This window comes from Protomyctophum bolini, assembly GCF_963924005.1.
Source record: "Protomyctophum bolini genome assembly, chromosome: 3".
Lineage (NCBI taxonomy): Eukaryota > Metazoa > Chordata > Actinopteri > Myctophiformes > Myctophidae > Protomyctophum > Protomyctophum bolini.
In genome coordinates, this window is record NC_137864.1 from 49,309,664 (window position 1) to 49,326,487 (window position 16,824).

General features: G+C 49.0%; 1 protein-coding gene across 1 annotated transcript in view; it reads left to right on the forward strand.

Annotated features, from left to right (window-relative positions):
* Window positions 1-13,728, forward strand: part of LOC308312494 (plasminogen-like) — a gene marked incomplete at both ends in the record, with an annotated part of 23,075 nt that extends 9,347 nt beyond the window's left edge. The window contains 7 exons of the mRNA XM_080759102.1: window positions 98-358; window positions 5,657-5,920; window positions 6,558-6,752; window positions 8,462-8,654; window positions 9,391-9,539; window positions 11,564-11,701; window positions 13,661-13,728. Coding sequence (XP_080615228.1) covers window positions 98-358; window positions 5,657-5,920; window positions 6,558-6,752; window positions 8,462-8,654; window positions 9,391-9,539; window positions 11,564-11,701; window positions 13,661-13,728 — 1,268 coding nt within the window. The remainder of the gene's footprint in view (window positions 1-97; window positions 359-5,656; window positions 5,921-6,557; window positions 6,753-8,461; window positions 8,655-9,390; window positions 9,540-11,563; window positions 11,702-13,660) is intronic.
* Window positions 13,729-16,824: the final 3,096 nt, after the last annotated feature.

Consider the following 16,824-nt stretch of genomic DNA (forward strand, 5'->3'; position numbering starts at 1 on the left):
GAGATCTCAGTGGTTGGTCCGGGCCAAGGAAGCACGTAAACAACATAAACAACTGATGAGGAGGACTGTAAAACAGATATACATCTTTCTCCAACAGATGGTCCCAAGAATGTCCTTTTGGCCGTAGATCCACCAGGAGATGTTGTCAAAGGAAGCTCAGTCACTCTGACCTGCAGCGCCAGTGGGTCACATCCACCAATCCAGATCTACATCCTTTACAAAGACAACACTGAAGTGGCACAGAAGAACACAATGATCATCTCTGACGTCCAGCCCAGTCACAGTGGAACATACCACTGTGAGGCATTTAACGACATCGCTACAGTCCATTCACCTCCAGTCACTGTTGCTGTCCACTGTGAGTTTTTAATTTAATTACAATCTAATTATATTAATGATGTCTGTGTGTGTGTGTGTGTGTGTGTGTGTGTGCGTGTGTGTGTGTGTGTGTGTGTGTCAGGGATGTCGTCACGCCTACCTAGTTGTGACGTCATTGTTGTATTCTCGTATGGAAATAAGTGCACGCAGACAAGTCAGCTTCATACCATGTTCACATCTTTACTTCCTCATTTTCATCTCCTTTGACCTCATGACATCATCAATACAATACCCTTCACCTTTACACATTAGGGCCCCCTAGTCTACCTTAGTGCATTGCACTTTCAGACCATACACAGTATATCACATCTTCCCCCTTTTTAAGAGTAGAACGACATCTATGCATAAAGGCAACGTAACAGCATGGCATATCAAATATGGAATAAATGTAATTGAATAACAAAAAATATGAAATGCAAATAGCATACATATGAAATCTTTTCTTTTTTAAACAAGTGATTAGTAATCACTGGCACATTCTTAATGAAACAAATCAATTATTCTCTGGCACACAATACACATTCTTTATCAACATGTCTTTCTTTTCTTTTTCTTTTTTTTCTTAAACAATGACAATAACAATAGCAAAGCTAGTACAGCATGCAAAGTGTACCCTGTTTTCATACTCTCTAAGTTACACAGTCCTTGAGCCAATATGGCTTGTTTCTCACCCTCTGAGGTCTGCCCTGGGCATGATCAATTGGCTGTGTGTGTGCTCTTACTGTGAGCCCAGGTACAGGGAGTGAGTGAGCAGCTGGTGCAGCGCTGGTAGATGGGACAGGTTGGGTAATGTCACCTGCACAAGCGCTGTCAGGGAAAAGTGACAGGTGGATTGCATTCCACTTTCTTCCATCCCCAAGAACATATGTGCTCTGTCCAGCCTTTTTCATTATCTTTGTAGGCTTTCCGAATTTCGGTTCCCCTTTCTTCACATGTATTGGATTCTTGACACGGACCATGTCCCCCTCTTTGAAGGACGACTCCTTGGCCCGACGTCTCTCATCAGTGTAGGTCTTGGACTTTTGTTGATTGGCGAGAACGCGTGCGCGCACCACGGCGTCTGCGGGAGGCGGAGTCGGTTCCACCAACACACTGTTTAGCTTCGTGCGCATTTTGCGTCCATGCAGGAGCTCAAACGGCGAAACGCCAGTTGTCGCATGTGGCGTTGCTCTGTAGTTCTGTAGAAAATCCAGCACGTAGCGTTTCCATGGTTTCTGTTCCTGATTGGCGCTCTGAATACAGTCCTTAAGCACACGGTTAAAGCGCTCCACGGCCCCGTTTGCTTGCGGATAATAAACAGAAGATCTGCTGTGCGTAATGTCCCTCTCTTTAAGGAACGCGGCGAAAGCAGCAGCAGTGAATTGAGCCCCGTTATCACTAACTAAATCCAGGCAATTGCCATGTTTGCTGAACACAGTAGCCAGGAAATGAATAACAGCATTGGTAGTAATGGTTGGTGTAAAAGCGACTTCAGGCCACTTACTGTAATAGTCAACCAAGGTCAGTGCGTAACGGCATTCCAGCGGTGCCGTTTCGAACGGTCCACAGATATCAATTCCCAGTTTCTGCCACGGCCCGTCTGGATACGGAACCGGCTGCAGTGGGGCGACGTGCGTCTTTGTAGTTTTGTCATTCAGCTGGCATGTGAGGCAGGAAGAGATGGCAGCTTGAACACAGGCATCCATGCCTGGCCACCAGTAGATATCACGCAGGCGCTGTTTAGTGCGTACTATTCCCTGGTGACTTTCATGGGCCAGTGCAACGATGGACTGTCGGAGTGCGACAGGTACAATGAGGCGATACGGGCCTCGGTAAACAAGCTCGTCATGTACTGACAGTTCATCTCTGACGGAGTAGTATGGGGCCAGCTGGGAAGGTAGAGCTTTCTTGGCGCTGGGCCATCCATTTTGTAATTGTGTTTTGAGCGCACACAGCTCTGGGCACGCAACACATGCAGTGGTAAAGTCAGGTGCTGAAATCGCATGTAGATCAGTGGTTATGTAGGCGACTAGATCCGGTTCAGGCTCTGCATCCCCACAGCAGGGCAACGGGAGACGAGACAAGCAATCGGCTGTCACATTCTGTGCTCCTGGACGGTAAGCAATGTCGTAGTTGAAACACAGCAAACGGGCCGACCATCTCGCTATGCGCATGCCAGCGCGTCCTAGCCCCTTTGTAGCGAGGAGAGTAGTAAGGGCCTGGTGATCTGTGCGTAAAATGAAACGAGTGCCCCAGAGGAACGTTCTCCATCTCTCTGCAGCCCACACGCACGCCAGAGCTTCTTTTTCCACTATGGAGTATTTTCGCTCTGCAGGACTGAGTGTGCGCGAGGCAAAAGCAACTGTGCGCTCTGTTATTTGATCAGGGTGGATTTGGGCAAGAACAGCACCCAGCCCGTAGTCGCAGGCATCCGTGGAGACTATGGTAGGGAGAGCTGGGTCGAACATACATAAAGCAGAACTGTTAACAATGAGTCTCTTGACCTGCTCAAACGCTTGTTGAGCAGCATCAGTCCATTCAAAGTCATTTTCACTTCTCAGACACGCGCGCATTCCCTCCACAAGGGAGGAGTAGTGTGGAACAAACTTAGCGTACCATGACGTCAGTCCGAGGAATGAACGTAGTGTAGTAGCATCTTTTGGAGCAGGTGCTTCGAGAATAGCACTCACATGGCCGTCATCGGGCAGCAACCCCTCAGCAGTAATGACGTGCCCGAGGAAACGAAGCCTTTTCTTGTTGTAGTGGCACTTGTCTTTATTCAGCTGCAGGCCTGCCTCTTTCAGGGCTGCAAGAACGGCTCTCAGATGGCGGTTGTGGGACTCAACATCTTTTCCATAGATAATCAAGTCATCCAAGTAGGCCTGTACGCCAGGCATGCCTTTCAGAATTGTTGCCATCATTTTTTGAAAAGCAGAAGGAGCCGATGCGAGTCCGTATGGGACCCGGCGGAATCTGAATAAGCCCTCGTGCGTAATGAACGCTGTCAAGTCGCGGCTATCTTCGTGGAGAGGCACTTGGTAGTACGCATTGGCGAGGTCTATTGTGGAGAATACTGTAGACCCGCGAAGTTCAGAAAACAAATCCTCCATGTGCGGAAGTGGATAACAGTCAATGACAATGGCCTTGTTAGGCTCACGTAGATCAACGCACATTCGTATGCTGCCTGTTTTCTTCTGTGTCACCACAATGGGTGAAACCCACGGAGATGCGTCAATCTTTTCAATGACACCGAGTGTCTGCAAGCGTTCCAATTCTTTTGTGACGTCTTCTTTGACGGAGTAGGGAAGTCTGCGCAATTTCTGTTGTACTGGAGTCACTTCATCTTTCACTTTTACGCGGTGCACAAAAGCCTTTGCGCGGCCCAGTGTAGGAGGTGCGGTTTCTACCTGACAGACAGGAGCGTCAGGCATGTTTTTAGTTATCACCTTGTTCCCGACGAGACGTAGATTGAGTGCCAGAAACAAGTCCATGCCCAGTAAAGGCGTCCCTGCTTTGACAACGTAGATTTTGGCAGGCACAGTATTGCCATCATGGTGCACAGTAGCTGGCAGACATCCAAGTGACGGTATTTTGGATTTGGAGTAGTTTAACAGCTGAGCTGGCGGTGCAACGAGAGGGGTACAGTAAAAGTGGTCAGTGTACAGTTGAAGTGGTATTATGGAGGCAGATGAGCCAGTGTCCACCACTAGGTCGACGTTGTACGGAACAGACTCTTTTGTGCGTATTGTGACTCGGCATATGATCCTGTTCTTTCTCTCTGACTCATCCTGTAGATAAAGGACTGTAAGCTCTGGGAGCTCACTCTCAACCTCCTGAACGGTCTCCTTTCTGGAGGAGCGGCAAACTCGTGCGTAATGGCCTTTTTTGTTGCACTGTTTGCATGTCACCTTCGCCGCAGGGCATCCTGGGGAGTTGGCTAGGTGATCACCGGATCCACACCGGTAGCAGGAGGAACCGGAGCGGCTTGGCTTGTGTCCCTTATATTCTGATTTCCCCTCACGTCCTTTCTGTGAACGGAACGGTTTTGATTTCACCGCCTGTACTGGCAGTGTTGAGCTGGCATGGAGAGACTGAGCATGCGCCATGGCAGATTCAACTTGGCATGAAAGTGTAATCGCCTTTTCCAGTGTAAGATCAGTTTGCATTAAGAGTCTTTCCCTAACTCTTGAGCACGACGCTTTCTCAATCAGTTGATCTCTCAGCATTTCGTTGGCTCTGTCACCGAAATCACATGTTGCAAGTAATTCCCGTAGCGCAGATATATAATCTGAAATGGACTCGTGTGGCAGCTGCGCTCTCTGTCGGAACTTGTGACGTTCAACTACCACGTTTACTGTCGGCGTAAAATGCTTCTTTAGTGCTTCTACAGCCGCATCATAAGTATCACCTGTTTCAGGAATACCGTAGAAAATCCTCTGGCCTTCTACGCCCAGGCAATGAAGTAGAGTAGCACGCTTTCGTTTGTCCGGCCAGGCGTCCCCTTCCGCATGAATGACAAGCATGTAATTGTCGAAGATCTTCATCCACATTTCAAATGGAAAGGAAGGTTGACCCGGGCAGGGCAGGAATAGTGCAGGCAGGTGGATAGTAGAAGATACGGCCATCCTCGTCGCCAAATATGTTGTATTCTCGTATGGAAATAAGTGCACGCATGACAAGTCAGCTTCATACCATGTTCACTTCTTTACTTCCTCATTTTCATCTCCTTTGACCTCATGACATCATCAATACAATACCCTTCACCTTTACACATTAGGGCCCCCTAGTCTACCTTAGTGCATTGCACTTTCAGACCATACACAGTATATCACAGTCATTCCCTCCTTTTATAAGGCATCTTGCCAGCACCAATCTCCGTCCGATTACTAATTGTCAACCTAGTCTGTATGAGATTCTAAAACTAACCTTGCAATTTAAGCATTCTTAATTTGCTCCCAAAACTGAAGAACATCCAAGACCAAAGGTCAGCACTTTCCGCGCTTGTGACCAAGAACCCTCTCCATCCTTACTGTGTGTGTGTGTGTGTGTGTGTGTGTGTGTGTGTGTGTGTGTGTGTGTGTGTGTGTGTGTGTTGGCTATGCATGAACATAAATACCATCATAATTCATTTTAGAAAAATACATTGAAATACATTCTTTCTATCTTGCTCTTTTTAAGTGTTTTTAGATTACTTTAGTGTCTGAAATAATTACATTAGTGTTATTATTTTAACCTAAGTTGATTTGTTATTGATATTGGTTTAAAATGCTGTATACAATCAATGTTTATTCCTCCACAGACCCTCCAGAAAAGCCCTCAGTATCAGTGAGTCCACCAGGAAGCGTTGTTGAGGGCAGCACAGTGACTCTGACCTGCAGCAGTGAAGCCAACCCACCAGTAGACACCTACACCTGGTACAAAGACGACAGATCCATCTCCACTGGTCCTCAGCTGGTGAAGAACAATGTGTCTCTTGGAGACTCTGGACAGTACTTCTGTCTGGTGAAAAACACACATGGATACCAGAGGTCATCACTACACTCTCTAGATGTTCAGCGGCTGCGTAAGTGAACTAAAGTAAAACATCTCATAGTTTTTACAGACCACAAACAACAGCTGCAATAGCCGTCATGAAAATGTGCAGCCAGATAGATACCCTGTATTTTATAAGACCCCAAAATTCACTGCGAAATTAACCGGAAGTCTAATCGACTAAAGCTAAAATGTCTACTGTCTTTTTAACCCATTTAGATCTGAGGACGATTCTACAAATGCCTTCTAAATCAGTTTTCTGAAGAAAACAAATGTTTCTATGTCAGTCGTTCTCAAACATTTTCATGTCAAGGACCCCCACAAATATATGTAATTAGCCGCTGACCCCGTGTGAAAATATGTTGTTCCAGGAACCCCCCCCCCAGAAGCAAAGATTCGAGTTAAAAACGTTCACTGTGAAAGAATATATATATTCAAAGATTTGCACCACATTTTCAAGATTCTTCAAAAATAGCACATCAAGCTCATAGCGTGGCTGATATGAGCTTGATCTGCTATTTATCATGCTTAAAACACCAAAAAGGGTGTTTCCCGTCCAGAATGGGTTAAAAGTCATCAGAGGCGTAACCGCGAGGTAGCGGCGATTTAGTAATGAGACGTTCAAATAATACACAATAAAAATACACAATACACACATCTCTCCACAGGTAAGCTTCCAACGTACTGTGACCCTCCAGAGGTCTACAGTTCGAACAGAATCATGATCACCCCGATGACGACCAGGTACGCACCCAGAGCGACGGTGCTGTACGAGTGCATAGTGGGATATACTATGAAAAGAGGACGCCACTATGTGAGGTGTGTGGCTGGGAAATGGACACCTTTAACTCTGAAATGTGAAGGTAAGTGTACGTTCGTCGTCAGTACCAGTGTTGATACATACACACGGCGTTGTGTCATCAATATAGCTGGGGGGTGGAGCTATGGGGTAAAGTTCAGAGTTCTCCCAACCGGAATAAACAGTGGGGTGTTGGGTTTTCAAACGCAGATGCTTTAAAATACTACTAATTTAACCCATTCTGACCTGAGATCAGATTCATACGAGGTTTCCACTGGACACACACTGGTCTGATTAACCCATTCTGACCTGAGATCAGATTCTAAAAATGTCAGTCGCTCTTCGATTTTTCAAAAATAGCAGACCTACAAGCTCGTAGCGCGCCACTCGGTGGCGCGCTATGAGCTTGTAGATCTGCTATTTTTCAATAGCTAAAGCATAACATGATGCTTACACCAAAATGGGTGCCCGGTCAGAATGGGTTAAAAGTAGGCGTCATGGATTGCCAGATCACAGGCACAGATCCTTGTTTCCACTCGACAAGGAACGCTACTTTAGAAAATGAAACAAGCCTAGGAATGTTTTCCTTTACTGCTGGACATGATCCAACACAACACAGTGGCCTGATATATTTGCTTGGTAAGAGACACTTTTCTATAGATATGATCATCAAAGTTCATTGACACACTTCAGCTCAGGTTGACCATAAACCATTTATTGCAAAGCTACTGCATGTTAGTATGGCGGTGTGGCTCTGCTCATGTGATATCGGATAATCTGCGTACCGAGACATTATCTGATTATCTGTGCACTGAGACACAGCTCTGATATCAATGACTCCCCAGAGCAGAGCCAAAGATACAATAATCCATGAACAAAAATACACAGTAATAACCCATCAACACATGATTCAACACAATTAACAATACAATAAATTAATATCCCATAACGCCTGGAATAAGAACTACAGGGAGGAGGCCAGGGAGGTGGGGGATATATATATATATATATACACATATATACATATGTACATACACACATATAATAACCTTCTGCCTTCCACGCCTCAATGAACTATCGATTACGCTTAAAAAGCCATTAATTAATAAACGATGTTCATAGAACACAAATTCCAAGTAGGCTACCAACACCATTCGTTTGGAAGTGGGGTATTATTATGCAGTGTTTATACACACAACACAAACCATAGCTGTTTCAAACGTACAGAAAATACAGTTTAAAATGGCAATGCATACGAGCTAAAGCAGTGTGTAAATCCTGCATATTAAAGGTATATTCAGTGATTTCACTCAAAAAACCTTAGGTTTCGTTTTTGGCTATAGGCAAAGCCTTTCATCCGTTATCAAAATAAAGCTGTAATTATTCAAATAATCACATTATTCAAACTTGGCTCCCACAGTAAGTTTAATTGATCATATCTGTCTCTACCAGGCGATTAAACACTGCGCCGCGGTAACACAATGTTTTACACTTTCCCTTGAAATTCTAACTACCTTTTCTGTGGAAGTTCTTGACATCCGACTACTCAGTAGTAACTGACAACATCCATGTGTCAGACTGCATCATGCATGACCAGGTCATTTCTACTCAGTAGTAACTGACAACATCCATGTGTCAGACTGCATCATGCATGACCAGGTCATTTCAACATCCATACACACACACACACACACACACACACACACACACACACACACACACACACACTTATCTCCCTGGCTCTCATGCTCTAGTTGTCTCCATTTGACCCAGGCCAGTGCGGCAGGCTCACGGACCCGACCGGCAATGAACTCAGGATCAGCGGAGGCACTCTGTCCCGTCCTGGAGACCATCCGTGGCAGGTGTCCCTGCAGCGCAGAGACAAAAACTCATCTGACAAGTTCAGACACGCCTGTGGAGGCGTCCTCATCGCGTCCTGTTGGGTCCTCACTGCTGCTCACTGCATGTAAGCTGCTCTAAATGCTAACATGTGGTAATGCTGCTCTAAATGCTAACATGTGGTAACATGAGCTGCTCTAAATGCTAACATGTGGTAACATGAGCTGCTCTAAATGCTAACATGTGGTAACATGATCTGCTCTAAATGCTAACATGTGGTAACATGAGCTGCTCTAAATGCTAACATGTGGTAACATGATCTGCTCTAAATGCTAACATGTGGTAACATGAGCTGCTCTAAATGCTAACATGTGGTAACATGATCTGCTCTAAATGCTAACATGTGGTAACATGAGCTGCTCTAAATGCTAACATGTGGTAACATGAGCTGCTCTAAATGCTAACATGTGCTAACCTTAGAGTATATATGAATAGAGACGGATTCCTCCTCCCATCCACTTGCATTAAGTTGCTCAAAAGCACATGAGGCGATTTCACTCCTAGGAACAAGTGCATTCTGGGATGGATTGCCCCAATAACATGAACGCGCTGGTCGTTGACTATCATTGTGCCGTTTGTGCGTGTTCACGCATGAAACATTCGTTCACGTGTCATGGCCCCAATAACATGAACGTGCGCAATGATAGTCAACGGACCAGCGCTGGCTCGAGCTGCAATACAAAATTCGGCCACTATGTCCATTTGGCCTCAGGGTTTCCTCCGGGTGCCGTCTCTATTCATATATACTCTAAGGTGCTAACATGCACAGGTGGTCTTAATTACTGACTTGCTTGTTTCTCCAGTAACAGCACCAAGGACATGCAGGTGGTCGTGGGGGGAGTGGACATCGGGAGCATAGAAGAGTCAGACCAGGTCATCTCCGTGAAGAGAGACTTTGTTTTTCTGGGTTACAGGAAACTAGGCAACATTAGTGTTGCTACTAATGACATTGGTGAGGCCATCAATTTACTGTATGTCTTCTTTTACAGACGGGCTGATTTCTTACCTTAACCCATTCAGGCCTGACGTCGAAATTTAAAAAAAAAAGTTTTCTAAATCATGACAATTTTGTACAGTACGTGTGTACCAGTGTTGATTTCATCGACTAAAACTAAGACGAAAAATGTTCGTCGACTACATTTTTCCACTGACAAAAACTATTGGAAACTAAATTAAAACTAAGCTATGATGACTAAAACAGACTAAATATACTGACAATTTCGTCAACAAATAAAAACTAGACTAAAATGTTAGGAAGGGACTAGTGGACAAGAGATCCAGGGCTCCATTTTCGTCAGCACTAAAGCCCTTATTCCTAAACTTCGTTTATACTATTTTTTTACTATTTTGCAAAACATTTTTGAATAGTTAAAATGGCCAGTCTACAAGCTTGTCAATGTACAGTAGATTGACTAGTTGAACTATTCAAAAATGTTTTTCAAAATAGTAGAAAAAGGCAAAGAAGTTTAGGGATAAGGGGTTTAGCGGTGACGAAAATGGAGCCCCCAGTATAAGTCATTTTACATTTGGTTGCATGCTGAAAATAGCCGATCTACCAGCTCACAACGCGTCATGGCTTGTAGATCGGCTATTTTCAAGGCATCAAGGCCCGACAAAATACATTTTAGTCGACTAAATCGACCGTAGATTTAGTCGACTAAAATCTCATGACAATTAGTCGACTAAAACTAAACCAACACTAATTCACTAAGTGAAAACTAATTTTCTGCCAAAAACAACACTGGTGTGTACGGACGGCTGTAAGGCACGTAACTCCAGAACCGCTCCGCCCCACACGCGTTCCACACCCCCACAGGGGGGCAGTGTTCCACACCCCCACAGGGAGTGTTCCACACCCCCACAGGGAGTGTTCCACACCCCCACAGGGGGGCAGTGTTCCACACCCCCACAGGGGGGCAGTGTTCCACACCCCCACAGGGGGGCAGTGTTCCACACCCCCACAGGGGGGCAGTGTTCCACACCCCCACAGGGAGGCAGTGTTCCACACCCCCACAGGGGGGCAGTGTTCCACACCCCCACAGGGAGTGTTCCACACCCCCACAGGGAGGCAGTGTTCCACACCCCCACAGGGGGGCGGTGTTCCACACCCCCACAGGGGGGCAGTGCCCGGTGTCGTTCCACACCCCCACAGGGGGGCAGTGTTCCACAACCCCACAGGGGGGCAGTGTTCCACAACCCCACAGGGGGGCAGTGTTCCACACCCCCACAGGGAGTGCAGTGTTCCACACCCCCACAGGGGGGCAGTGTTCCACACCCCCACAGGGGGGGCAGTGTTCCACACCCCCACAGGGGGGCAGTGTTCCACACCCCCACAGGGGTGGCAGTGTTTCACACCCCCACAGGGGGGAGTGTTCCACACCCCCACAGGGGGGGGCAGTGTTCCACACCCCCACAGGGGGGGCAGTGTTCCACACCCCCACAGGGGGGCAGTGTTCCACACCCCCACAGGGAGGGCAGTGCCCGGTGTCGAGTCGGCTGGCCTGTTCTGACATCACAACAACACTCCATATTTGGGCAACCCTGACACAGAACTCTGACACGGGAATTTCCCCGGCCGGACGTAGCGCGTGGAAGGGACACGTTATTCCGACGTAGCGCGTGGAAGGGACACGTTATTCCGACCAGTTCCTTTCCCCTCCATCAGGCGCCCCGGCTAGCCAGGGGGAGGCAGTTTTAGAGAGATCAGGGGTTCTTACTGGTGTCTAGATCACAAGTGGTACAGGTGATGTTATCTAGAGAACACGGGTTCTCAACCTTTTGGGCTGAGGACCCCCGGAAATGCTTTAGCCATGTCTCACGACATTTAAAGTCAATTCCTTCTGTCTATCAGATTATACTAAGGTCCCCTGAACCCCGGGTTCCAACTGGAAACCTTGCGTTTACGATCCTGTCACTCTACCCCTGAGCCACCGCCGTGTTATTATTTACTGTTCTATTCTGTTTCCTGTGTCTCAGCATTACTCCAGCTGGAATTCACCAATGACCCGTTCTGTGCCAAGGAAACCAGCTATGTTAAATATGCCTGTCTGCCAAACCAGCTCTTCCCCGATGGAAAGGAGTGTGTGGTCGCTGGATGGGGCAAAACTAAAGATGGTACGTATCCAACCACTGACTACCACTAATCACACCTTAAACTATAGATGGTACGTATCCAACCACTGACTACCACTAATCACACCTTAAACTATAGATGGTACGTATCCAACCACTGACTACCACTAATCACACCTTAAACTATAGATGGTACGTATCCAACCACTAATCACACCTTAAACTATAGATGGTACGTATCCAACCACTAATCACACCTTAAACTATAGATGGTACTGTGGAGTCTCAGTGGTCAAGGAGCAGGCGGAACAGGGGATTGCAGCAGTTTCAAACGGCTCTTTATTTGTTTAGCAGCAAAGTATACAGAATGCATGCAGGATAAACCCCACGTAGGTTCAGCATAAATTATATTCCATACAATTTAAGTTTCACAGGCGTCGTCGCCAGCCTGGAGAAGGATGAGAACAGAAGATTAGATTACAACTCAGGTTTGTACAGTCTCTGATAGCTCGCTCCTCACTGGAGGGCTGTGGTTTTAATAACGATAAGAGGTGACGGCGCTGCCTTGCTTCGTGACGTCATCGGTCTTTATCTTTAACCGTAGCAGGTCTTCTCCCCTAGCGGGTTCCAGCTCCAAGAGAGCACTAGCCGTTTTGCCACCCTGGCGTATATAATGAGCGCCTGTTCGCTAGACAGGCCTCAATAGTAGACTCAAGAATTATAGGTTTCTTTCCGACCTTATTTTGGGTAGTGTCCTTGTCGCTGTCACTGTGGCGGGGCTGCCACCCTCCCGCCGCGCGATATGCGGACTTGGAACTCCCGTCTCTATATTTTACTCATACAGTCCGAGTGTCTCTGTCCCTCGGACATTTCCTGGACCGTTCCTAAAAGCCTGTGATGAGAGGAGAATGACAGTTAAGACATGCAGAGCTATTCACATGAATGTGTGTTCGGTGGAGGTGGGTGTGTGTCTTACCCCCCGACGGTGTGCCGTGCGTGCCTCCGTGAGCATATGTGTGTGAACCAGCCGCTGTCAGACGTAGACTGAGTCTTCCTTTTTATATGACGGGTGTGGCCGCTTGCTGATTTGGGTGCGGTCGCTCCATCAGCTCCAGCTGGCGGAGGAGGAGATTCGGGACGTATATATTCCCTATCACACGGCCGAGGGCGTTCCTAACGGCCCGAGGCTTCTTCTGTCTGACAGCGTGTCTGGTTGCCCTGGCAACGCACTTACCATCGTGGGGTGTCGCTCTCGAGACCCCACACACTCCCCCCCTAAGATCCTTGCTTCGGCGAGGGTCTTTATTTTCCTCCTCTTCTTCATACATTCGGGACATCGCATCCGCGTGGCGCATGTCCTTACCGGGTCGGTGTTCTACCGTGAATGTGTAGTTCTGTAGTTCTAGGAACCACCGGGTGACCCGCTCGTTCCGATCTTTGTTTGTGGACATCCACTTGAGTGGCGCGTGGTCTGTTACTAAGGTGAACCTCCGCCCCCACAGATAGTAACGTAGGTGGTGGATTGCCCACTTTACTGCGAGGCACTCTTTCTCCACTGTGGAGTAGTTTCTCTCGTGTTTGAGCAACTTTCTACTTATGAACGTGACTGGGTGTTCGTCTCCCTCTACCGTCTGGGCCAGGACAGCGCCCACTCCTGTGTTTGATGCGTTTGTGTGGAGGACGAAAGGGGTGTTAAAGTTAGGCGTTATCAACACTGGGCTTCCACAGAGAGCGTCTTTCAACGCTTGAAATGCGCTCTCTGTTTCCTCGGTCCATCTTACGTGGTGGGGTAGACTTTTTTTTGTGAGATCGTGCAACGGGCTTGCTATGGTGGCGAAATCTTTTACGAATTTTTGGTAATATGCTACCAGGCCGAGAAAAGACTTCACTTGTTTTTTTGTGGCGGGTCGGGGCCAGTTTTGTATTCTCTCTATTTTTCTCTCTTGTGGCTTGATGCAGCCTCGTCCAATGGTGTAGCCTAGATAGTCTGTTTCGCTCCAGGCGATTCGGCTCTTCTTGGCGTTAACAGCGAGGCCCGCCTGGCGCAGGGCGTTCAGTACCGCATCTAACCTTTCCAGGTGTTGCCGCCAGGTGGCGCTATGGATGATAACATCGTCCAAATATGCTGCCGCATAGGCACTATGGGGTCTAAGGACCTTGTCCATTAACCGTTGAAAGGTGGCCGGGGCTCCGTGTACCCCGAAGGGCATGACTTTATATTGGAACAGCCCGTCTGGGGTGGTAAATGCTGTTTTTGGTTTGGCTCGCTCTGTGAGGCCAACTTGCCAATATCCTTTAGTCAGATCTAAGGTACTGATATGTCTAGCGGGGCCTAGCCGTTCAATTAGTTCGTCTACGCGCGCCATGGGGTAAGCGTCAAACTGTGATATCTCGTTTAGTTTCCTAAAATCATTACAGAAGCGTAAGCTTCCATCTGGTTTTGGCACGATAACTTTGGGGCTCGACCAGGGGCTGTGTGACTCTTCTATGACGTCCAGTTCGAGCATTTTCTTCACTTCCTCTTGTATGGCCCGCCTACGTGCTTCCGGGATCCTATACGGCCGTAACCTGACTACCTTACCAGGGGTCGTATCGATGTCGTGCTGTACTACCGCGGTGCGTCCGGGTAGTTCGGAGAAGACATCTCGGTTCCGGTCTAGGAGCTCTCGGATATCCTGTTGCTGCTGAGGGGCCAAACCCTCTCCTACAGCAGCTGGCGGGGTCTGGGGAGGGAGGCGGGTTAACAGCGCAGGTAATGGGACGGTTATCGCCGGAAACCACTTTTTCAGAATGTTTATATGGTATACCTGATGGCCCCGCCTCCTCCCTGGTTGGGCCACTCGGTAGTTGACCGGGCTGAGTTTCTTCACAATCTCATAGGGCCCCTTCCAGCGGGCTAGGAATTTACATTCTGTGGTGGGCACAAGAACGAGGACCTGGTCCCCTGGCTTGAATTCTCGCACTTGTGCGCCTTTGTTATATACTCTACTTTGGGCGGCCTGTGCGTCTGCCATATGCTGTCTTACGAGTGGCCAGATGCGCTTGGCGCGCGCCTGTAGTATTTCTACATGTTCGATGATGCTTCGCAGAGGGGAGGGTTGGCTCTCCCACGTCTCCTTGGCGATATCTAATAATCCGCGCGGCTGTCTCCCATACAGGAGCTCAAATGGGGAGAAGCCTGTGGATGCCTGGGGTACTTCTCGTATGGCAAACAGGACATATGGGATGAGGCGGTCCCAGTCTCGTCCGTCCTCTTCAGCCACCCGTTTTAACATTTTCTTCAGCGTGTGATTAAATCGTTCTACCAACCCGTCTGTCTGGGGGTGGTAGGCCGAGGTGCGTATTTGTTTCACTTTCAGCCAGCTATACAGTGCTTTGATAATGCGCGAGACGAAGCATGTGCCCTGGTCAGTCAGAATTTCATCCACTAAGCCTACTCTACTAAAGAGCATCATGAGCTCGTGAGAGACTGTTTTTGCATTGGCCACCCGTAGGGGTATAGCCTCGGGATATCGTGTGGCATAATCGAGGATAACCAGGATATATCGGTGCCCGCGCGCCGACTTGGGTAGGGGTCCCACTATATCCATGGCTATGCGCGAGAACGGGACACCGATAATAGGCATGGGAATGAGTGGGCTGTGCACGACCCCCCGTGGGGCCGTGAGTTGGCATTCCTCGCATGACTTGCAGAACTCCTCCACCCCTCTTTTTATTCCCGGCCAGTAGAACCGAGCCAATATGCGATCATATGTCTTTTGTACTGCTAAATGAGCGCCTAGCTGGTGTGAGTGTGCCAAATACAACACGCGTAATACATGAGATTTAGGTACGAGTAATTGCTCAATTACAGCGCCCACTTTATCTTTGACGGCACGATAAAGTAGGCCATTTCGTACTAGAAAATGAGGAAAGTTTGTTTCACTCACCCCATCGCACTGCTTCCCTTCTACACTGGTGAGGTTTCGCCGTGCGCCGGCGAGATTCGGGTCCGTCCACTGGGCTGTGGCAAACTCTCCTTGTAGCCGTGTGGGCGGTCCCTCCACCTGGGGGAAGTTGACGAAGGGGTCCTCATCCAGTGGTGGGGTCTCTTCCTCCGAGGTGTGGGGTTTGCCTGGACCGGTCTCGTCGGAGGCGGCGGTCGTCGCCGGTGATGCAGGCTCTGCTGCGGGTTCCCCGAGGGCGGGGCAAGCGCGGTGTCCTTTTGTCTCTGGTCTGGGACGGCGTCTTCTCCCTTTCTTCTGCTGTGGGGGACGGAGGCCCGGTGCCCAGTATTTGTCGAAGAGTGGGCAGTCTGTGCCGATCAGGAGGGGGACGGGGAGGTCCGGAACTACTCCGGCGGGGACAGTCACGCTGCCTCGGGGGGTCTGTATGTGTATATGGGCCACGGGGTAGCGGCGTAGGTCGCCGTGCACACAGCTGACCGGCATCGTCTCGGGTCCACCGCTGGTTACCAGGTCTCCTCTCACCAGAGTCACCACACTGCCGGAATCCACCAGGGCATGTGTGTCGGTCCCATCCACCCGGACCGGCAGGGCTGCTTGGCACTGGGTCGAGCTCCCCGAATGTAGGCACGGTCTGGAGCTTACCAGACTGGCGGCTGAGGCCATGGAGACATCTGGGTCCCGTGCCCGGTCTGGGCACGCCCAGGATAGGTGGTCTTCCTGCCCACAGACATAGCACCTCCTGGACTGGCCCCGTTCTGAAGGTGGGTTCGTACGGGGTTTGGGCGTGGGGGCCGCCTGGGTCTGACGGCGGCGGTCCCGCCCTGGTCGGTTGTCGGCCTTGGCTGGTTCACTTTTAGATGTTTGCAACATCTGGGTGCCCACCTGATAGTTCTCTACCAGGGTGACTAGCTCTTCAACGGTTGTGGGGCAGGCGTGTACCGCTATTTTCTTTGCGTCGGGGGGCAAGGCTCTCATGCCGCGGTCGACCACTATTCGATCGAGGAGTGGGACGTCTTCTCCTGTGGTGAGCCAGTTCTGTGTGAGTCTGCACAGGTCGGCGAACTGGGTGCGCGCCGGCTGCGCCATGCGGAACTCCCACTGGTGGAACCTGTGTGCTCTGGCGGGAAGGCTGTACCCCAGGCTGGACAGGATGGCGGCTTTTAGCTTTCCGTAGTCGAGCGCGTCTCTGGCGGTGAGGTCTCGGCATGCTTGTTGTGC